Raw genomic sequence first — 24,782 nt, forward strand, 5'->3', positions numbered from 1 at the left:
AAATACGGACAGATGGGGGATCTGTTCCCTATCAGTTGATCAGATTGGATGGCAATTGGGTGTAAGTGGATAGGCGGTCCTTTTCCACCCAATTCCCTCCCCCCCCCCCATAGAGGGAAGAGGGCTGTATCTGCTCTGCATAATTGGAATGGACACGGACTTGCTCAGTGGACATATTCCCAGTCTGAAAGCAGCCTTAGAAATGACTACACACTTTCCTACGGAAAATGTGCGATCAGATTGTGTTGTCGGAAATTCCGATCATGTGTGTGCTCCATCTGATTATTTTTTTTTCATTTTTTCTGCCGGCATTTCCGACACACAGTTTGAGATCTGGATCTAAAATCTGATCGTTTAAATTCCGATCATGTGTAGACAAATCCAACGCACAAAGTGCCACGCATGCTCAGAATAAATTACAAGACAAAAGCTATTGGTTACTGGCCGGTTTATAGTCCCGTTACACGTGATATACGTCACCTCTTTCTGAACGATCGGGTTTTCCGACAACTTTGTGCAACCGTGTGTATGCAAGACAAGTTGGGGCCAAAATCTGTCTGAAAAAATCAGACGGATTTTGACGTCGGAATGTCTGACCGTGTGTACGGGGCATAAGTCTTTAGCTGTTTTCTAGATAGATGTATACCCACAAATTATTTTCGGATGTCAAATTTGTTTTACTTCTTTCTGCCCGCCCAACGTCCCATGACATCATCAACTTTGAGCAGTGATACCTGATTGATGCCTGCAGTTACAGATCATTCATATCATATATCATATCATTACCATGTGTTTATGCATTTATTCAGCATTTTGAAAGCCTCATAACCACCCTTAATGCCACACCGTGAAAATTACGATGATACCACACAGTGTTCTTCACACAGGAGCAGTAGCGTTGTGTTGTGTCGTGGTAAAAGTGAAGCTGCATGTCCCTTTGATGATGCATTGACACTTGTCAACTGCTTCCATTGATTTCAATGGTTATGCTCTTTAACCACACCTTTAAAGTGGAGCTCTACCCAGTAGGGGAAGCTCCGCTTGTTTACTTCCTCGACCCCCCCCCCCCGCCACATTTGGCACCTTTCGATGGGGAGCGGGTACCCGCTCCCACTTCCGTGTAAGATCGTCGTGCAGCGATCTACACAATTTACGGCCCCTCCTCCCCCTGCTGTTTTGGGAGACACAGGTCCCAAAAGAGAGCGGGACCATTCGAAAAGCTCAGTGTGACTCGCGCTTGCACAGTAGGAAGGAAACATGTTGTGAAGCCACAAGGCTTCACTTCCTGCTTCCCTTAGTAAGGATGCCGGTGCCTGCACCCAGAGCTGATGGACAAATCGGCTGTGGGCACTGAAAATGCGGGCTCCCTGGACAGGTATGTGTCCTTTTTTAGAATAAGTCAGCAGCTACAGTATTTATAGCTGCTGACTTAATTCCCAGTGCAATGTGGGATATTGGAATAAGTAGAGAACTAGTACAGAGCAGCTCCCATCACTTGCTGGTTGTATTGAGCAGCTGTGTGGCAACACCATTTGCTTCTGTGTGTGAACAAAAGCATCATGCCAACAAGCAATATGGACAGTGCCAGGCAGGAGCAGAAGGATTAAGCATTGCCAGTGCAAAGCTCTTTGTGTCAGCAGTGTTAAGCTGGACCAAGTCGAATGCCATTGATCAATGTAAATAAATCCATCTTGTAGAGAATTCACAGAAATGTCTGCTATCACACCACAACCTGACCACACCTCAAATTGGATCATTTCATCTATATCACTTGCCCTTTAAGCATTTCCCACTGGAAAAGCATGGCTTCCATGGGCATTTTTAAAGAATTCTTGATCCTTTTGCATCTCTACAAAAACATGGCATCAGTGCGATGGGCTCATTAATGAGCATTGCTTTACTCTTTATAATCAACACATGTGATCAGGCCCTAGCATTGCCTAATTTAAAGAGACTCTGTCATCAACACAAATAAGGGAACTTCTGCTGGTATAAAGCGCAGGCATCTAGAGTACACTTGCACATGTCTACAGCAGCCTCAAATCCCAGGCTGTTCTTACAGGCATGATTCATACATGAGTAGTTTCAGCCGCTAAGGCCTGTACATTCTGATTGGTTCATCACTGTAGAGCAAACTCTGTAAAGGAATGAACTACAAGTCCCATCTGCTGCAGGCTTGTAGTTCTCAACAATGCAACTTCCGTGTTCACGACACTCGTAGTCCACTGACAATTCCTCCAACAAAAGGCCTGTACAGAGTTATGGACAGCAAACTGGAGGAAGAAACTACAGGAGCATGAAACTGCACCCCTGATTGTGGGTGCGATAATAATTAAAATAAAAGCACTTTTTTTTTCCGTACAAATGTATGTGCATTTATTATTAGACGAACCTTCCATGCTTGTTCTACTTTAAAGGGAATCGTAGCTTTTCTAAATAATACGATGTGTGCATGTGTGGTTTCGTTGTTTCACTTCAACTTTTTCTTTTGCAGAATATCAGCGAGGGGCTGCTGAGTGCTATGAAATCAGTACTTCAAAGTAGGAAGGAGCTGTGTTCTATCACAGACTGTCTAAAGAGTGGCAACAAAGAGGATTTCATTGAGGTCAGTTTTTTCCACTGCTAACAGTTCCGTTCTTTCTAATTTTTACACAGTGTTACCAAAACACTGCAAAGTACATAGCATTACTGCAGAGATCTAAAGCCTGTGTCAGCTTGTGAACCATGTGAATCAAATAATATAAACTTCTGTGAGAAGTATATTTTGTACATGGGTGTTCTGACCGTTTGATACAGGCTTTTTGCTCAATTGCTAATACAGTGAATGTAATCTGTATGAGCATCCCGAGCTGCTTGTTTTTGATGGACTGTTTATTTTTATTTTATTTTTATTTTTTTCTTCTTCATTTTGATAATATGGGAAATCTGCTGCTTTGAAAATTGAGGTTTTACAGTTACAGCCATCCAGGCTCCAGGCCATTACATTGTTTAGCTTTTATATCTTGTAAATGGTGTGAACTTTTCAACTAAGGCATTGGAGGAAGTTTATTCTTGGCATACTGCTTGCTAACCGGTAATACTATTGTCTAAGCTTGGTGGATGCCTAAATGACATTTAAAGGAGATTTTAGTATTATTTTGCATCTAAATTTGGTATAAAAACCTAACCTTGGTTTATTTTCAGAAACCCAACTTCCAGTCACAAAAAAAAAGTGAACAAGCGTGATTGCTTATAGTTCCATTTACATAGAGAACAGCAAAAATGGACTTCCTTTTACCTGGGATGAATAAAGAATAATTGCTCATGCGGAGGGCATGTCTGTGAAGTGGCAGTGAGCTTAGGATGAGGGGGGGTCTAGTGGCGGTGGGTGCAGAAGTACACGTGTGTGTGTGTGTGTGTGTGTGTGTGGGGGGGGGGGGGGGGGGGGATTTGGAGACTCACATGGCCATCCAGTAAATGCACTTCCTAGGCTGATGTCCATATCACTAGTGCAAGTCTTTCGATACATCTTCACAATAATTTCATAATTGAGCCTCACTGGAACCCATCGAGTATTCAGAGCTGGGCTCCTAGTACTGGAGCTGTACATGACCATAGGCCAGGGGTAGGGAACCTCAGCTCTCCAGCTGTTTTGAAACTACAAATCCCGTCATGCCTGTGATTGTTAGGGTCTTGCAATGTCTCATGGGACTTGTAGTTTCAAAACTGGAGAGCTGAGGTTCCCTACCCCTGCCATAGGTGAATAGAGGCAGGAGACGAGACAGTCACCGCTTCATGTGTGAGTGTATGTGCGCTTTCTTCCACAAGTGATGTCACCCCCACACAGCAAACTACAAATGCAACATGAGCTGCTGACAGCAATGTCTGCTGTATGTCCAGTCAAATATATATATATATATTTTTTCCTGTTTAACAGCTATCCAGGGCTTCAGTAGATACATTTCCCCTTAGTTCCTGTCCTGCTGACATAACCAGACCAGACAGGAGGTGATGGGAACTTTCAAACAGCAACACTGACTGGAATAAAAAGAAAATCTTTGGTAGTGGAGTGTTTTAAAAAGGAAATGCGTAAAAAAAAAAAAAAAAAAAAAAACTGCAGTTTTTATTGTACCTCCTAGATGCAGCTCTAAACTAGCTTCACCTGAATGAAAAGTGATAAACATGGTGCTGCCCATTTTTACTTGCACACATACGGAATCGTACCAAACTATTTCCAGATATTTGACAGAGTGGAGTTGACAACTGGTGGCAACTGCATAGAAACCACTCAGCTTCCAGGTTGTTGTTGTTGTGGTTGTTGTTGGTTGTTGTTGTTGTGTGTTTTTTTTTTTTTTTTGTCAAAACTTAATTGAACAAGCTGAATTTAGAATCAACTCCAGTGTAACCAGTCTAAATTTGTTTCTTTATCGTACATCATAGGACACAGAGTCTCAAGTAATTACTTGGTGGATTATAGGCCTACCTTCAGGTGTTGACATTGGTATAACCAATACAGGAAGTTGACTCCCCTATATAACCCCTCCTCCTTAGAGGAGCACTCAGTTTTTTCGTCAGTGTCTAAGGTGTTGGTCACGAGTGAAGATGTGCTCTGCAGAGCTCCAGGAGGGATCCATGCTGGATTTAAAGAAACCTCCACAATCAGATCCATCCTCACCACTGAGGCCATAGGATGGTACCTGGACCTCCAATGCAAGAACGAGGTTTTGCCTGTAATGCTTCTCTTTGAGAGCTGGACCCTAGGAACCAGGACGCTTTTTGGTCTTGCTACATTTCCTAAAGTTGTCCTGATGGGTGCTATACAAGGCCCAAAGAAGCAAACCCCCTTTTAAAAGGGCCCCAGTCTTTGAGCGTGTTTAAACGCAGCCCGCCGTGATGGGTGAAAGTTGGATCTGTCTGTTAAATCAGCAGTATCCTGCAGCGAGGACAAGGTAAGGGAAGAAGCTTTGCTTTTTCCTTCAATATACCTTATATGCCTTATAAATGTCTCCTCTATAAGGAGTAACTTACACTACATATATATATATATATATATATATATATATATATATATATATATATATATATATATATATATATATATATATATATATATATATATATACATATACATATACATATATACATATACATATATACATATACATATATATATATATATATATATATATATATATATATATATATATATATATATATATATGTATGTGTGTTTTAGTGCAGCTCTGTCTCAGAACATGTGTGGTCCCAGAGGCAGAGGGGTTTCTTACTTAAATAGATCTTGTGGGATTTGGTAAAAAATACAGCAGTTGCTAAACAGAGATGTGTATAAACTTCTATATGGGCGGTGGCTGATTGGTTGACGCAGCTGCTTTAGCTGCATGGTTTAATTACAACCCAGCACTTCCACCTAGTAACATTGGGAAACATCCTATGCTTCTGTGGTTTTAAAAAACTATAAATCTGCTGACAGAACCCCCCTCTTCCCCTCCCCCCCTCTTCCTCTTCCCCTCCCCCCTTGTAGAGGTGTATAGTACGTTCACCTTACTTTGTGTTGGCCATTCGGGTCCCTAGCAGGGCCTTAGAACGCAGAGGGGCATGTCCGCAAGGTCACGTGGTGCTGTGTATGGATGTAATGTCCACACACACAGCACTCGCCGCATATCTGATGGGAAGCGCTGAGGATGCCAAACAGGTTTTTACCTGAGGCTTTATATCACAGACACTCTCATTTCAATAAAGACCTTTTTAACTGAAGAGAGGCAGTCTGTCACACTAAGACACCAGAGCGCTGGGCACGTAAGGGTGTAAACAGGCATTTCCAGACAGAAAAAATCTATTGTTACTTAGTAGCAAAAGAACTGTTATTGTGTGTGTACCTCTGCTTGTGCTTTTCACTATGTCTTCCAGACCTACCGTAAAGGTACCTAAGGTGTCACCCCCCCAGGCACTGGGAATCCCAGTTATGCCTCCATACTGTCTTCCTCTTCAGAGAGATCAGACATGGCAAGCCAGGGTGAGTCATTGGAAGCTAGCGGTGGTGCAACTGCTTCTCACACTTCAGCCCCTGTAGAGGTGACTGAAGATGCATTTTTCTCTGCCTTGCAAGGCTTAGAAGGAAGATTAGCGGCTTTAATCGCATCCTCCATCCAGTGTATAGGAAGCGTCCTAGATCCCCCTCCCCCACCTTAGACTCTTTACAGTCAGTGGAGAGTCCAAGAGAATTATGGGGACAGGATGGGGAATTGCCCTCAGATGATCGGGAGGAAAGACATGCGATTATTTCTCTGTGGAGGAAACAATACTTCAAGTTCCCAATGATCCTCTGAAGTACAGATGCTTGCAAAGATGGTTCACTCTACTTTCATGCTACCCCTAACAGAGTTAGCTGAAAGGCCGGTCTCTTCCTTGGGTTCTTTGAAGCCTTTACAGCCTTTGCATGCGTTTCCCGTCTACGCATTACTAAAAAAAGCTTATTTATACCGAATGGGATCATCCGGATAAGCATTTTTTCCCTTCCAAAGAGACTCGCAAAGCTCTATCCTATGGAAGAAAGATTCACTAAAAGATGGAGAGTTCCAGCAGTTGACGCTGCGATTTCCAATGTGAAAAAAAACCCAGTGGACAATGCACTTATGCTTAAAGATCCAACAGATAAGAAGTTGGAAGGTCTTTTAAAATCCTTTTTTCCTTTAGCAGGTACTGTTGCTCAGCCTGCAATTGCAGCTATAGGCATCTGTCAGTCCTTAAAGGACCAGTTCACAGATGCTCTCAGATGACCTCCCTGCACGACAAGCACAGGAACTGGCCGAGCTACCTAAAGCATTATGCTTTGCTGTCGACGCTATGAAGGATTCTATTCACCAGGCATCACACCTTGCGTTTGTACTTGTACATATGCGAAGGACCCTTTGGTTAAAGGGTTGGTCAGCTGAGACGCCTTGTAAGAACCTTCTAACTAGTTTCCCCTTTAAAGGAGAATGATTATTTGACGATAGTTTGGATAAATACAGTCAATTTCCAGCGGAAATAGTACTCTTTGGCCAGTCAAAAGAAAATATAAGCATCTTTCATTTAAACTGTTTGGCCTCTGCCATCAGACCAGGCATAAAGAAAGACCTGGGGCTACAAGTCTGCAAAGCAGAATACAAGACCCTCACAAGCATCTCCCCTCACCAAGGTGGGGGGAGACTTCTGATGTACTCAGTCTGGCAAAGGGAGATTCAGGACAAATGGACTCTCTCCACAGTGTCTCTAGGATACAAGCTAGAGCTTTGAGAGTTTCCACCATCTCGTTTTCTGAGATCAAACATTCCCAAGGATCCAGGGAAAAGGCAATCCCTGTTGTAAGCATTAGACCGATTTATTGGCTCAAGGGGTGATCAGACAGATTCCCAAACAAGAGCGAGGTTTGAGGTTTTACTCAAACCTAATTACGGTGTCAAAGCCAAATGGGGATATCAGACCAAGTCTAGATCTACGTAATCTAAATCGGTTCCTGAAAATCCGCTCCATTTGCATGGAGTCAATCAAGTCAGTCGTTTCCATCCTGCAAGGAGAAAAACTTCTGGCGTCCATCGACATCAGAGATGCATAGCTGCTTGTCCATATATTTCCTCTTTGCCAGAGGTTTCTGCGGTTCAAAGTAGAAAATAAGCATTTTCAATTAATAGCCTTGCCCTTCGGGCTTGCTACAGCACCTCGGGTATTCACTAAGGTATTAGCCCCACCTCTAGTCAGGTTAAGGGCACAGGGCATAACTGTCTTGGCTTACTTAGACTATTGTTAATAGACCAGTCAATGGCTTACTTGAAGCAAGGCGTAGCCATCACAAGCAGTTACCTGGAAGGTTTGGGTTGCATTCTCAACCTAAAGAAATCCTCCTTAAAGCCACTAAGAAGGCTGGAGTATCTGCGCCTGATCATAGACACAGCCCAGAAAAGGGGTGTTCTTGCCTCCCGCAAGGATCAGCTCCATACAGGAGCTGGTGAGGATGATCAGATCGAAGAGAAATCCTTCAATTCGCCTTTGCATGAGGTTGTTAGGGAAGATGGTAGCTTCATTCAAAGCAGTTCCCTATGCTCAATTCCATTCGAAACTGAAAGCAGTATTCTGTCTGCTTGGAACAAAACGATTCAAGCTTCGGACTTACCAATGTGGCTGTCCCCATGAGTGTCCCAAAGCCTCAGTTGGTGGTTACTATCTTGGAACCTGCTGAAGGCAAAGTCCTTCAGATCAATTATCTGGAAGGTAGTAACGACAGATGCCAGCCTTTCAGGCTGGGGAGTAGGAGCCTTGCCCATCGACACCCTAGAGATTCCGGCAGTGTATCTGGCTCTATAAACCTGGACCTCCAGGCTAAAGAATTGTCCTGCCAGGATCCAGTCCGACAATGCCACGGCTGTGGCATATATCAATCACAAGGGGTCACCAAGAGTCTCTTGGCTCAGAGAGGTGAACCAGATTCTAACTTGGACAGAAGAGAATGTCCCATGCCTATTAGCAGTTTTCATTCTGGGAGTAGAGAATTGGCAGGTGGACTATCTAAGTCACCGGCAGTTATTCCCAGGACAATGGTCTCTTCACCCCAAGGTGTTTCAGGCTGTTTGCCAAAGATGGGGGACTCCGGATGTAGACCTTCTAGCATCCAGATTCAACACTAAGCTAGTCAACTTTGCATCCAGGACAGGGGACCCACTCGCATACGGAACAAATGCGTTGGCGACCCCCGTGGGATCAGTTTTTACTGCTCTATGCACTTTTCCCCGATTTCAGTTGCTACCTCAAGTTCTTTGCAGGATCAAGCTGGAAAGAAAATCTAGATATTCCATCCTACTTTATGAACGCTAAATTTAACGGCTTGGCTATTGAGACCCACATTCTGAATAAACGTGGGCTTTCCGGTCCGTTATCTCTGCTTTGATTAATGCTAGGAAGCCAGCTTCTAGAGCTATATATTATAGAGCCTGGAAAGCTTATGTTTCCTGGTGTGAGTCCAAGGGTTGGTACCCTTGGAGATATATCATAGGCAGAATTCTTACCTTTCTACAATTAAGCGTAGAGATGACGTTGGCCCTGAGTACTATTAAGGGCCAAGTCTCAGCCTTATCAATTTTTATTTCAAAGACTGCTTGCTATGCATTCTTTAGTCCAGGGTTTCATGCAAGCAGTGCTGCGGATTAATCCGCCAGTTAAATCACTCTTAAGCCCTTGGGACTTAAATTTTAGTTTTGGCAGTGTTACAAAAACAGCCATTCGAACTGTTACAGCATGTTCCCTTAGTCCTTCTGACTAGGAAGCTAATATTTTCGTTTGCTATATCCTCAGCAAGGAGGATTTCAGAATTGGCTGCTCTTTCTTGTAAGGAGTCAGGTTTGATTATTCATGAAGACAGAGTGGTGTTATGCCCTCATCCAGGTTTTTTGGCAAAAGTGGTTTCAGGCTTTCATCTGAATGAAGATATTGTCCTGCCAGGGTTTTTTCCCAAGACCTTGTTCCAGGGAAGAAAGGTCACTACATTGTCTTGATGTAGTGAGAGCAGTGAAAATGTATTTAATAAAACTGCTCCGATTCGTAAGACTGATGTCTTATTTCTTCTGCCAGAGGGTCCTAAGAAGGGACAGGCAGCGTCAAAATCCACTGTCGCTAAGTGCATTTGGCAAGTTATAATTCAAACTTGTGATTTAAAGGGAAAGATTCCCCCTTTTCAAGTTAAGGCGCACTCTACCAGAGCGGTTGGTGCTTCTTGGGCAGTGCGTCACCAGGCCTCCAGGTCTCAAATCTGCAAGGCAGCGACTTGGCCTTCAGTACATACATTTGCAAAATTTTATCAAGTGCATGTAAGATGGAATGAGGATATCGCCTTCGGGCGCAGTGTGCTGCAGGCAGCAGTATAAGTCCTCAGGTCTGGGGGTTACCCTACGGGTTGCATCTCCCTCCCCTCAAGTAGCTTTGCTATGGGACATCCCACCAAGTAATTACTTGAGACTCTGTGTCCTATGATGTACGATAAAGAAAATAGGATTTTTAAAATGGCTTACCTGTAAAATCCTTTTCTTGGAGTACATCATAGGACACAGAGCTCCCGCCCCTCTGTTTTATGGGGTGAGAGTATATTACTTATATTGCTAGGCTACAAAAACTGAGTGCTCCTGGAAGGAGGAGGGGTTATATAGGGGAGGCAACTTCCTGTATTGGTTATACCAGTGTCAACACCTGAAGGTAGGCCTATAACCCACCAAGTAATTACTTAAAACTCTGTGTCCTATGATGTACTCCAAGAAAAGGATTTTACAGGTACGCTGTTTTAAAAATCCTATTTGTTTGTTTAGTTTGGTTTCTTTCTTTTCTAACAAATTCCGATTTTTCAGAATTTCTGGTTAAGGAGTAGGCTGGGAAGCTGGCCAGCCTGTCCTTAACATCTGACTTCTCAGCTGTCCGCGGGTTTCCCGAATGTCAGCTGAATGTACAACAAAGAATACCTGCAATGAAAGATAAATGGGGAACCCCCCCCCCCCCCCATGCATATCCTTTTGGGTCTGGTATGGATTTCAAGGAGAACCCCATGCCAAATTTAGAAAGTGTGCCCCCCCCCCCAAATCCATACCAGACCCTTATACGAGCATGCAGCCTGGCAGTTCAAGAAGGGGGGGGGGGTGATTGACCACCCCCGCTTCTGAACAGTACTAGGCTACATACGCTCAACATATTTGGGGGGGGGGGGAGGGGCTCTCTTCAAAGTACCTCTGTCCTCACAACTCTGGCTGGTGTTTGCGGGGGGGGGGGGGGTGTGCTTATCAGAATCTGGAAGCCCCCTTTGACAACAGGGCTCCCAGATCTAGCCCCCCAATGTGAATGAGTGAATATGGGGTAGATCCGATGTAGATCAGGAGCCCCATCAGCAAGAAGAGTGTGTAGTATATACTTCTACTGGGCATCCTGAGGTTTGTGGAGTCATTTATTGGACTAGTCAGTTCCTTAAGGGACAACTTGGTGAACTGAGTAATTCTGACACCCACATTGGAAGTCATTGTCCCCTGGTGGTATTACTGACAGGTTTAGGTTACCTGTTTTTTGTTGGGAATCTCCCTGCTCCATCTCGCTTGCTTACCACTCATCTCTGCAAGCCCTCCCAGCCATTGTTATATGTACGCTCCCTAGGAATGTTTAGCATGACTGGCATATACATATATCTGGTCTCCTACACATCCCTTCATGGATCATCTAATCATTTACTAGTTAATTGACTGTCATGTGAAAGGCTCTTTCATACAACTTTTGTTACCAGCACAGCAGTTGGACACTGATTCTTTGATATCTGAGCTCCCATGGCAGCTGTTTGGTTTTCCTTTCTGCCATTGACTGACTGGTTTTGTGGGTTTGTGTTTTTTATGTATGAAGCCCAATTTTGGCAGGTATGCACCACTGTCCCGCTTAGTTCTGGTGCCTCATTTTCCCACTGTGGCTTTAAGGTGGAACGATGCAACGAGTGTTACCTACTGTTTTCTGGTGGGGTGGGTCAGGATCCCTTGGCGTGGGGGAGGTTTTTGTTTAGGAGAGGGTGGGCTCAGTTCCTCTTTAGGACTGTAACCTTCCCTTTTTGTAAGGGTGGTCCATGGTTCCAGTCTGGGAGGGGTTAATGGGGGGGGGGGCTCAAGTGGTTGTTAGTATTATGAGGATAGTTGGGGTATTCATGCTGTTGATCTTGAGCCTGTTGCTCAATAAATTTGTAGTTTACTAATCTGACAGAACACCTGCAGTCATAAGACACTACCTGCGGACCTGTTACTTTATCCAGCTACATATTGAATTTCAGTCATTTTTAACAATAAAGTGAGCGTATTTAAATAAACATAGTATAGTCAGAGCTGTTATGCTGTTTTTATGTTCCATTTTCAAATGTCCACTCATTGTATCATGTACCGTACTTAGTGTATACACTGCTAATGTTCTGTAAAAACAGCCAAGTCCCCAAAAATCTGCAATTTACTGCTGCTGTAGAGTCACCGGAAATGTCGTGGTTGGAGATTTTGGGAAGTTGGCTGTTTTTGAAAAACTATTATTATTATTATAAATAATAACTTATTATTATTGTGTGTTTTTTATACATTCCGCTGTCAGTGGAGAAACCTGCTTACAGCTGATGAGTCATTGGTTGTCAAAGACACGGCGGCCGGCTTCTTGGCCCGCTCCTCAACAACCAGCTGCTCTTCACACAGATTCAGAATTGGTCGATCAATTTTCGAATTTGAATCTCTCTGAATATTTGTAATTCATTAGAAAACAAACCAAACAAAACGTTATTCTTCTTTGTTGGCATTCTTTTCACAAGTCGCATGTATCTCATGCAGGTGTGACTTCATGTGACTTTTGAGGGTTGAAGTCTATGGAGCTCAAGTCGCATGAAAGTCAGACCAAAGTAGTGCAGGAACTACGTTAAAGTCAGAAATGAATGGTACTCATTGGGAAACATGGGATGCGCCTTGTCATGCAACTTTGGGGTCCAAAGTCACAAAGCAAGTCGCACAAGTGTGACTGGGGCCTTGGCAATTCCATATTGGGCCATGGTAATATGACACCGGCAGGACCATCTCCTCCCTACTGGTGGATTTCATGACGTCCTTCGGGGGGCCCGCAAGGCGCGGAGGTCGGGGATGAGGCAACACAGTCCCCTCTGAACACGGCCCATCCCAGATGAAGGTAAAGAGCCAATAAAAATAGCTCTCTACCATGTGACTCGCTGTGTCCAATCACAGCCTGTCACATGCGTTGTGCTCATATTCCCCACTCGTGCACACTGTTTGGGGATGAGGCGTGTCCCTCGGACACGGGCCATTACCGATCAGGGTAAAGAGCCAATGAAATTGACTAGTTACCACATGACCAGCTGTGTCCATTCACAGCTGGTCACAAATGTCAACAAATGGCTGTAGCGTCGTTTCCAGGTTCTCCTTAGTGTGTGAGGAGGAGACATGGAAATAAAATGTGCTGCATGACAGTAATTTGCCCTGATTGTCCCACAAATAAAGAGGCCCTGTCACCAGCCCATGCCTCATAGAATATACATTGGGGTGATTTGGTTTTCAAAATGGGGTCATTTTGGGGATGTTTCCATTGTCCTGGTGTTCCAGGACCTTCATAAGTGTGATTGGTTTTCAGGTAACTAAATGTGCTATTTATGCTTCTAGAACACCTGACGGTGCTCCCTGCATGTTTGGAATCTCTGTGTGGCCAGGCTGTATAAAAAGTCTCACACATGTGGCATCGCATTGGCAACTTTGTTTAAAAAAAAAAAAATAATTTTATTAATTTTCTTTCCACGTTTTTTCCAAATACTTTTGGAAAAAAATGTACATGTTCAAAAGATTCATCGTGCCTCATAGAATATACCTTGGAGGGTTTGCTTTCCAAAATGGGGTCATTCTTTGGGTAATTCCACTGTCCTGGTGCTCCGGGACCTTCAAAAATTTGATGGGTAGGAATGAAATTAGATGTGTAATTTTTACGCTCCTAGAACACCAGATGGTGCTCCTTGCATGTTGGTCCTCTGTATGTGGCCAGGCTGTGTAAAAGTCACACACATGTGGTATCACCATACACAAGAGGAGTAGCAGAATGTATTTTGGCGTGTAATTGGAAGTATGCCTATACCGTGTGTGAGAAATAACTTGTTCTGACACTTGTGTTTAAAAAAAAAAAAAAAAAAGTGTGTGTGTGTGTGTGTGTTTATTGTACTGTCCTGACATTTTTGTGCTTTAAGAAAATGGGCCATCGGTACATCAGGTGTTTTTAATGATTTGCACCATAGCTTGTAGACTCTAACTTTCACGCAGACCAAATATGCAATAATTTTGGGTTATTTTCACCAAAGATATGTAGCAGTATAAATTTATGAAAAAAAAAGACTTATTTGCAAAATGTTATAATAGAAACTCAAAAACTAAAATCCGCCCCCCTTTTTTCTTTAACTTGTATAGCAAAGATTAAAAAAACCCTAGTGGTGATTAAATGCCACCAAAAAGCTCTATTTTGTGTGAAAGAAATTATAATTTTATTTGGGTACAGTGTTACATGACTGAGTAATTTTCATTCAAAGTGTGAGCTGAAAATTGGTCTGGTCAGGAAGGGGATATAAGTGCCCTGTATTGAAGTGGTTACACTACTTTTGCATAGAGAGAGAAATGAGCACAGGTGTTTGTGCAGTCAGTCCCATACATGTCAGTTGAGTTGCAGCGGTTGCACAGACACATCTGCAGCTCCCAATTTGACAGCCGTGTGAGTGCGCAACTGCGACCTACACAGATGTCAAATTGGGGGGCTGTATCTGTGCAGCTGCTGCATCCCAACTGACATGAATGGGGATGCATGAACACCTGTGCAGGCACAGCCATATACTTCAGTATGCCCATATAATCGAAGCATAATCGAAGCATTGCCTTCTTTTTCTTCTGGTGATCATTGTCATTGTGAGTGATGGTGAATCCAAAATGTTTGGTTTGTCACCAGAATAAAGGTTAAAGTGGTATTAATCACAAACCTGTTATTTGCCTGCTTTGTTGCAGTAGTTTTGCACAGAGCAGCCCAGATCCTCCTCTTCTCGGGTCCCTCGACTCCGGTAGTGGCCCCTCCTTCCTGCCAAGTGACCCCACCCCCCACAGCAAGCAGCTTGTTATAGGAGCACCCGAGCCGAGTCACAGCTTTGTTTGTCCATTCACACACGGAGCGTGGCTTTGACCCACCCCTGCTCTCTCCTCATTGGCTCACTGGCTGTGATTGACAGTTCTACATTAATGAGACACTATCAGGTGACACTTTTCACATACATAACATTTTTCATCACGTACTGAACTGGTCATTATGACTTTTGTCAGGAACAACCCTATAGTTTTTATCACCCTGTGACACTTTCTGTAATATACCCTATACTGGCCCTGATGTCCCTAAGCCAGAAATGAATGGTAAATGGACTGACAAGTTTTTAGAAGCATTTTTTGGAATGCAAAAAAAAAAAATGCGTTCAGGACCAATGTTTAGAGGCATTTGAAACGCCAAATGCCTGTAACAGCATGTAAACTCTGCTAAGTGTGTGTGTGTGTGTGTATATGTATGTATGTATGTATGTATGTATGTATGTATGTATGTATGTATGTATGTGTGTGTGTGTGTATATCTATATATCTCTATCTATCTATCTCTATCTATCCTTTAGGAGAGTAAAATAAATATATAAAAAAAAAATTTTTACGCTCCTAAAGGCAAAACGCGGCTGAACGGAAGTTTTTAAGCGTCGGATTCTAGCTGTCAATTTTATATTGTTCAGGAGAGGTTAAACAACATCCAATGTAAATGAAGCCAGTGAGAAAGTGCAGCCTGTTCCCTGCTGTCACTCACAGAGTGCTGGAGGTTTCACAGGCAGCATTCACACCCTGGGAGAGGGAGGAAGTGGTGTGAGCTGTCCAGAACTGTCAGAGGGTAAAGAAAACTAAAGGGCATAATTAAATGACTGCAGGGGCACCAGAAGTAAGTGCTTATTGCAACAATTTTATTTACGTGTGCGGCCTGAAAAGTGTTCTATGAGGAGTATCTCTTTAAGAACCAACTGGCAACTTTAAAAGCATTGCACATATTTACTACAATATCATAAAGCCCAATGCCCATCACCAGCTGTAATTTCCTAAGTTCATCAACTGCATTTTAGAAAAAAAGTATGTCAAATAATACTATAACATATGATTTTTCAGTATAGAACTTTATTTTTCTTTCACTATGTGGTCTAAAGTTATTCATAACGTTTCAGGGCTGGTGACTTTGAGTTTCTCAATGCTTATTTTTCTCTAGCAGCGCAGCAAATTCAAACTTTCAGCTCGTAATGATTACATGATTGTTGTGGTAACTTTATGGCCATCTCAAGTATTTTAACACCAGAATTTTTTTTTTTTTTTTATGTGAGAATGCATTTATCAATAATAGTGACTGCAACATTTGGCCAGTAAAGTAATTTTATTTATATATATTCTTTTGCAGATTACTTTTCTTGGGCTTTCTACTGAGCACGGAATAAGAAACATTCAGGTACTACTTGATGTTGGGTTTAATCATGTAATCTTTGCTTTTTTTTTTAAATAAATAATAAACAAATAGTGCCGTGCTGACAATGTACATAAATGTGTGAATCTTACTATGAAAATAAACATATTGATCATCACATTAAATTCTACCAAATCAAATTCTTTTTAATTTTGGTCTGTATGTGAATAATAAACAAATAAAATCCCTCTCCCTCTCCTTCCAGATTGTAAGCTCTAGCCGAGCAGGGGCCTCTGATTCCGCTTGTACCAAATTGTAATGTCTGCCTTCATTTTGTTAAGCGCTTCGCAAACTGTTGGCGCTATATAAATAATGTAAAATATATTTATATTAGTTGCGCTCATAAGTTTACATACCCTGGCTATGATCGATAACACAAACTTTTCTTTCACTCATGGTTAGTGTTTGGCTGAAGACCTTTATTATCAATCAACTGTGTTTACTTTTTTTTTTTTTTTTTTTTTTTTTTTTTTAAATCATAGTTGCAACAGAAACTACCCAAATGACCCTAAACAAAAGTTTACATGTCCTGGTTTTAAATACCATGTATTGCCCTCTTTAACATCTTGGCAAAAAACCTCCAGTTCCTGTAAATTCTTGGGCTGTCTTGCATGAGATGCACATTTGAGATCTCCCCAGAGTGGCTCAATGATATTGAGGTCAGGAGACTGAGATGGCCACTCCAGAACCTTCACTGTAGACAATGACAGGTCGACTTGGCCTTGTGTTTTGGATCATTGTCATGTTGGAATGTCGAAGTACGTCCCATGCACAGCTTCCTGGCTGATGAATGCAAATGTTCCTCCAGTATTTTTTTGATACCATACTGCATTCATCTTGCCATCAATTTTGACCAAATTGCCAGTGCCTTTTTGTAGCTCACACATCCCCAAAACATCAGCGATCTACCTCCTGTGTTTCACAGTAGGAATGGAGTACCTTTCATCATAGGCCTTGTTGATTCCTCTCCAAATGTAGCGTTTTATGGTTGTGGCCAAAGCTCAATTTTGGTCTCATCACTCCAAATGACTTCGTGCCTGAAGGTTTGAGGTTTGTCTCTGTGCTGTTTGGCGTATTGTAAGCGGGATACTTTGTGGCATTTTCGTAGTAATGGCTTTCCTCTGGCTACTCAACAATGCAGCCCATCTTTCTTCAAGTGCCTCCTTTATTGTACATCTTGAAACAGCCTCACTATATGTTTTTTGAGAGTTCTGTATTTTACCTGAAGTTATTTGTGGGTTTTTCTTTGCATCCCAAAACGATTTTATTGGCAGTTGTGGCTAAAGTTTTAGTTGGTCTACCTGACTGTGATTTTGTTTCAACAGAACCCCTCATTTTCCACTTTTTCTTGATTAGAGTTTGAACACTACTGATTGGCATTCTCAATTCCTTGGCTTTTTTATAACCCTTTCCTGTTTTTAGACAGTTCAACTTTACCTTTTCCCGCAGATCCTTTGACAATTCTTTTGCTTTCCCCATGACTCAGAATCCAGAAACCTCAGTGCAGTACTGGATGAAAGATGCAAGGGTCAGTCAGGAGTCCAAAAACTCATTTGACCTTTTATACACACACACTAATTACAAGCAAACAGATCACAGGTGAGGATGGCTACCTTTTTTAATAGCCATTCAAACCCATTTTTGTCAACTTGTGTGCATGTCATCAGGCCAAAATCACCAGGGTATTTTTGATCAGGGTGATTTGGGTAGTTTTTGTTGTGATTATGATTTAAAAAGTGTAAACACCGTTAATTGATAATAAATGGCTTCAGCCAAACCCTAACCATAAGTGAAAAATGTTTGTATCATCATTCATAATCTCTGAAAAATGGTCAAGAAATCATAAATTCTGCCAGGGTATGTAAACTTATGAGCACAACTGTGTGTGTAATATATAATTACATTACACTTGCATGTTTTATTAAAACATGGGACATTACCTTAATCCGTAATAATTTTTCACCGCCTACAACCACAATGGCCACTTACCTTTCACTATGGACCCTTAAAATTAAAGGTCAGATACACGTGTCCCATTTTTAAGCAACCGGGATTAGCCAAGATGTCAGGCTGTTAAAAGCTTCCTTCCCCAGGAGTAGCAGTGGACATACAGCTCATAAAAAAACAAAAAACATATAGCCGATAGTGTTCTCTGTTTATGCACACTTCAAAAGCTTTTATTATATTATTAACCACTTAAGGACCGCCTCACACCGATGCACGTCGGCAGAATGGCACAGCTGGGCACAATCTCGTACCTGTACGTTGCTTTTTAAGTGCCCAGCCGTGGGTCGGGAGGGCGCCGCCGGCGGTGGCATACTCTCGACCCGGTCCTGAGCTCCGTGACCATGGCCGCGGGACCAGCGGACCCGATCGCCGCTGGTGTCCCGCGATCGGGTCACAGTTGAAGAACGAGGAGAGGTCTGTGTAAACAAACGATGTGTCCGCCATAATGTTACAGTCACTATAAAAATCGCTGATCGCCGCCATTACTAGTAAAAAAATAAATAATAAAAATGCTATAAAACTATCCCCTATTTTGTAAACGCTATAACTTTTGCGAAAACCAATCGATAATCGCTTATTAAGAGAGGGGAATAGATTTGGCGCTATACCATTCCTAATTCAAACTAAATGAGTAGAGGAAAAAATATGCATACATTTTCCAGCGTTGCTGGCAAATATTTTAGAGTAGAAATTTAAAAATAAAGATAAGAATAGAAATAAAAATAAGAGTAAGGGTATAATACTCTAAAATAATACTCCTATGTATATGTTAATCAATCAATCTCAATAGTCCATACAGAAAATATATATAAACAGATATACTATTCCTTAAATACAAATACTAAAGTGCTAGTGCCAGTGACGAAAAACAGTGTCTTTTGTTTAAATGCAAAAGAACAGAACAAGTGTCCAATCATGAAGTAAGTGTCCAAACATAAAATGGTATGTGATAAAAAGTCCGTGATGAAAAAGTGAAAAAAATGGTGAAACAAATAAAAACTTGATTATAAAAGTTGATGGAAAAATGTAAAAATTTATATAAAAATTAAAAAATTAGAAAAAAGGGTAAGATGACAAAAAAATATAATGGTAAATAAAGGTGAAAAATAGATGATAAAAATTGATGATAAAAAGTGAAAAAGTATGATGGTAAAAAAAAAAAAAACTGAAAAAAACAGTGATAAAAAATATAAATAGAATCAGGTGGTAAAAGAATCTTCTATGTATGGGGGAGGGGTGGAGGGGGTGACTTCAATTTCTGTTCCCAGTGCTCGGTGACCACTTATGAAATTTGCTCTCACCAGAGGTATGACCCCATCCGGGGTGGATCAGCCTTCACAGTATAAGCCACTGTGTCGCTTCCTGGCCTGCCTCTGCTGTGGTGCTGGGGAATCCCTCGTTCCTCCGTGGGTATATTGTGCCTCGTTTACATATAACAGGGAAGAGGCATATCCATGGTGTAGTCTCCTCTGCTGCCTCTTCCAGCAATGTCGTCTCTCTACTTCCTCCGGCGGGAGGAAGTAGGAATAAGGAATAGTATATCTGTTTATATATATTTTCTGTATGGACTATTGAGATTGATTGATTAACATATACATAGGAGTATTATTTTAGAGTATTATACCCTTACTCTTTTATTTTTATTTCTATTCTTATCTTTATTTTTATTTTTAAATTTCTACTCTAAAATATTTGCCAGCAACGCTGGAAAATGTATGCATATTTTTTCCTCTACTTATTTAGTTTGAATTAGGAATGGTATAGCGCCAAATCTATTCCCCTCTCTTATTTCGTCTTATTGTTCCATCCAAGTTGGGTGGAAATTAATAGAGGCTGCTCTTACCAACATCGCATTTTTTTGCACTAAAAATTCCATAGCGCGACCTACCCCCCCCCCCCCCCCCTTTATTAATAATCGCTTATTGCATTTTTTTATTTTTATTGTTTACCAAAAATATGTAGAAGAATACTTATCGGCCTAAACTGAGGAAAAAAATGTTTTTTATATATTTTTTGGGGGATATTTATTATAGCAAAAAGTTAAAAATATTGCATTTTTTTTCAAAATTGACGCTATTTTTGTTTATATCGCAAAAAATAAAAACTGCAGAGGTGATCAAATACCGCCAAAAGAAAGCTCTATGTGTGGGGAAAAAAGGATGCCAATTTTGTTTGGGTGCCACGTCGCACGACCGTGCAATTGTCAGTTAAAGCGACGCAGTGCCGAATCGCAAAAAGGGGCTTGGTCCTTTGGCTGCAAATTGGTCCGGTGCTTAAGTGGTTAAACTAAACACGCATAAAAGAACCACCATCATCCATTGTCCCAGAGCGGGGTAAACCCGTGGCTCACTGCTCTGTTTGTCTCATGCCAGCGGCTCCAAACACTGCCGGATCTTGCTGCTGCTATTTGGGATACAAGAAACTCCGCTCTGGAACATAGATTGAGCACAAGGCTCCGTCCTACGCATTACGTCGGGGTGACTTTGTCAAGGGGGCTTTTTTTTAAACTTCTCCACCCTGAATTACAACAGATTCTGTTTAAAAACCATTGCAACCAAAGCTGATGTTTTCAGTTTTTGAAAAGTACCTTCCTTAGCACTTAAAGGTGTTGTAAAGGCAAAAGTTTTTTTTTTTTTCTTTATATCTTAATGCATTCTCTGCATTTAAGATAAAATGCCTTATGTGTGCAGCAGCCCCCCTAACCCTTACCTGAGGTCCATCTCTGTCCATCTCTGTCCATCTCTGTCCATCTCTGTCCATCTCTGTCCATCTCTGTCCATCTCTGTCCATCTCTGTCCATCTCTGTCCATCTCTGTCCATCTCTGTCCATCTCTGTCCATCTCTGTCCATCTCTGTCCATCTCTGTCCATCTCTGTCCATCTCTGTCTACAAATGTCTCAGCCATCCGATAGTCTCGTTCCTGATTCCCGCTGCTGTCAGTCAAGGTCAGCTAGCTAGTCAGGGGAGAGAGGGTGGGGCCAGGTTGGGGCTATGTGTCTGAATGGACACACAGAGGTGTGACTCAGCTCAGGTGCCCCCATAGCAATCTGCTTGCTGTGGGGGCACTGAAAAGGAGGGAGGGGCCAGGGGCAGCAAAGAGGGACCCGAGAAGAGGATGATCCAGGCTGCTCAGTGCAAATCCACTGCAACAGAGCAGGTAAGTAGAACATGTTTGTTTATTTTTATAGGAAAAAAAGGAGACTTTACAATCCACTTTAATTTATTTACAGTAAATAAAGCATACCTAGGGAAGTTTTGTAACCCAGCTTCCCCATGCTTTTTTCTACAGAATTGTTTTTCTGCCTGTGTTTGAGCTGTAAAGATCATCAGCTTGGAGATATTCCTAGCAGCAGCTGATATGTTGCACTTTGTCAGAATTGTGATTCACTTACGACGTCTGAGCTTGGTCTTTGATATTGGACAAAGCCTTCAGTAGATTGTTCTTGTGTGGTGGTGGAAGGGGCTTGATGGTCCTCAATTTGTTGGCAGTTTAATAGCAAACACATGTTTTAAATTATGTCTTGTGGTTTTTTTTTTTTTTTGGCTTTCAGATGTTAAACTTTAGGTATAAAACACAATTTTTTTTTTTTTTGGTAAGGCCTAGCAAATTCCATATAGACTGACCTCACATATGGCATCTGAGATGACAAGAATAACCCAACGTGCGTTGGTGTCCCTCCGTCTTCCTCATTTTTGGTAATAAGTGGGGGAAAAAAAAAACATGGGTAGGTTTGGAAAAGAGTGGTAGAGGGGAGAAATGTCCTATGTCCTAGTCTGCATCTGTACTATGTCTTAATCCATATTTGTACATTAACAGAATGGGCACGAGTAAAAAAATATATTTTTGTCTTCTACAATTAACTGAACAATCCTTCAGCACACATAGTTTTACATTTTCTTTTTGTTTCCTTTTTTTTTTTTTCATGCATTTGAGGGATCCTGGGAAATGTCTACTTTATTTATTTAATCTCTTGTAAACCATTATTATTTATAATTTTTTTCCATAGGGTGTAACAGCACTTTATGTGGATGTCCCGGAATTGATAAAATCTCCCCATCTGTGTAATTTAAATGAGAATGAAGTTATTTTGATGAACAATGGGAAAGCGAATGCAAAACCTAGTACAGTGCAAGTAACACAGGTGTGTAATTTGAATAAGGTGGTACATTGGTCAGTGTTCTATTTGACAATGAAAGTCATACTCGGTGTACAGGGAATATGGCAATCTTGCACTAGTGATGCTATGTATCATTTGTCTCGCTGCTGATTCTGTGCCTCAGATTTGCATAATCTCTGCACTGCAGAAGAAAGACTTATGGGTGGTTCAGATCTGTGCACGGTGTTTTTCATTGCATTGCATTTTAGACACGCTACCGTTGAACTTTATAGAATCCACATTTTAATGGACGCTTATAAAAGATGCAGCATACAGAACTTTTTTTCTTTTTCATACATCGTGGTACACAGAGTTGGGCTAATATTCATTACCTGCTGGGTTATACTTCATCTCCAGGTGAATGGACACTGGTAGACCAAAGATCTTTAGACAGGAAGTGATCCCTATATAACGCCTCCCATACAGGAAGTACTTCAGTTTTTTTACCAGTGTCTGCAAGGTGGATGACACAGTTGTTTGAGTTCTCTGAGCTCCAGGTCTCTAGTCCCACAAACAGTTCTTAAATGAATCAAGGGATTGACTGATCGGATCCATTTGACACCAGTTTTATATGCTTACATAAATGGTACCCGAGCCTCGCAAAGTGTGGGTGTTTGCAAGATGTACCTGTGACAGGAGCTAAGAGCTCTTGGGCTCTTAGTTTCTAAGCTGCTCTGCGCCTGGATTGGTAGGTGAAACCCCTTTTAATTATTGTGGGGTGTCCCAGTGATTGTAACAATCGGTCAAGCTAGCTAGAGGCTGGACACCTGTGTGCGGTGACCATACAGGACAGATTTGGGCTAGTTGTGGGTGTTTGCAAGGTGTACTTGTGACAGGAGTCATTTTGGGTGGGGGGTTTGTGCAACTCTGCTTACCTTGAAGAGCTTTGGAAACTCAGTGTCCCGCTTCCCCGGACCCTCTTATTTGTAAATCACCCTGTGTCCATTAGGGGCACAGGGTGCCTGAGAACCCCACTATGATCTGTGCTAGTCAGACTTGATGTTGTGTGTGTATATATTGTGTGTTGTCTCATGCTGTTGTAGACTCTTTGCTGTGATCATTTGAGGTGTGGTTGTATTTCATTGTTTGGGTCGGCCTTTGAAGAAACGGATATTAAGGGATGTTTTTCTTGGTGGTGGGGGGTTGGGGGATTCCTCCAACACCTCTCCCTGTTAATAAGACTGTTTACTGGTGAGAAGTTTGAATACACCTGACCTGTGTGTCTATTGTGATTTGACAGTTTACCCCGCCCTGAATCCAAGGGTGGGGGAAGTGTTTCAGAGTTGGATATCTGTGGTAACATGTGCTGGAATAAAGGAGTTTGTTGTTGTTCACCCTACACCGTGTTACGGATTGTGACTGGATGAGCTAAGGGGTTTTGGATGGTGCTTGTTCTGGACAGAGGAAGCATTTATGGCAGACCTAGGCCTGTTGAGGAAAGGATTTGTCACAACTGGTTAGCAGCAGCAGGACCGTGCTTCCTGGCAGTGAACACCTCCACCTGGATCCAAGATCAGGATAGCAGACTTTAGTCACCCCAGCGGAGATATGGATCTGGCATCAGAGTTTTCGGGGCTGCTGCGAATCGTCCTTTCAGCATACACCAGGGCTGTGTCTGCGGATGACACCAGATTCGGGTAGGACTCTGGATTAGAGCTCTCCAGGTTGCTGGTATGCAACAGGGCAAGTGCTTTCCAACCCCAGAGCAACAGACCAGTGAACAACGGGCGTTACGGATGCAATTTCTGGTAGAGCGGCCCCAGGAGCAATGGGTGACTGAGTTGGACAGGCTGGTCCAGCAGGAGATGGAGGTGGATAGTTGGTATCGGGCTCTGCAATGGCACGCAGAACAGGAATATTTAGGGGAGACAACAGAATTGCTCTCCGGAGGGATATGACTTTGGTGGCCCTGGATTACTTTTGGAGAGCCTTACAGATTGTTTTGTGTTTGGCGATGAAGGGGAACCTATCCTTGAAGACCTGCAAGAATACAGAGAGAGGCTATACTCAGTCTTGCAGGGGCCTCAGAGCTTAAACCTGATCTGGACTATTTGCTAAGGAAGGAACAGCATCTGGAAAGGGCATACAGAAAACTGCTAGAACACATTCAGCAGCATGCCAGAGAATCGGCCGTGGAAAATCCGGAGATTGCCGCCTCCAAACCTGAAGTGTTGACAACAGGACAGAGCTCTGCTGGCTTCTGGCCAGCACCAACAGCAGCTTCAGCATTTCTGTTGGCCTGTCTCCCACAATGCCAGCAGCATCTGTAGGGTTACCAGGCACTTCTGCAGCTGAAGCGCTTACAACTGGACAAGAGGGTCCAAGACCTCTGTACCCACACCTGCGGTGGTTACGGAGGCCCAGGAGGAGAAGGAGATGGTCACTTCCCAGCAGCAGATTAAGATCCAGGGGGAGAAGGGGGAGAAGGGAGAAGAGGTGTTTGTCCTCCCTTCCCAGCAGTTTGCCAGGGTGGAGGAAGCGATCTTTCCTCCCCAGCAAAGATCCATGCACCTGGGAGACAGTACCAGAGACATG

General features: G+C 42.4%; 1 protein-coding gene across 3 annotated transcripts in view; it reads left to right on the plus strand.

Moving 5' to 3' along the window:
• The window catches only part of AKAP11 (A-kinase anchoring protein 11), a 148,999-nt gene that overhangs the window by 48,251 nt on the left and 75,966 nt on the right, over window positions 1-24,782 (plus strand). For all 3 annotated transcript variants that reach the window (XM_077483188.1, XM_077483190.1, XM_077483189.1), the window contains exons 3-5: window positions 2,495-2,605; window positions 16,021-16,068; window positions 22,098-22,232. In XM_077483188.1, the coding sequence (XP_077339314.1) occupies window positions 2,495-2,605; window positions 16,021-16,068; window positions 22,098-22,232 (294 nt within the window). The remainder of the gene's footprint in view (window positions 1-2,494; window positions 2,606-16,020; window positions 16,069-22,097; window positions 22,233-24,782) is intronic.

The sequence above is a fragment of the Lithobates pipiens genome, unplaced genomic scaffold (assembly GCF_037356315.1).
Source record: "Lithobates pipiens isolate NorthernLeopardFrog02 unplaced genomic scaffold, aLitPip1_a1.2 Scaffold_16, whole genome shotgun sequence".
Classification (NCBI taxonomy): domain Eukaryota; kingdom Metazoa; phylum Chordata; class Amphibia; order Anura; family Ranidae; genus Lithobates; species Lithobates pipiens.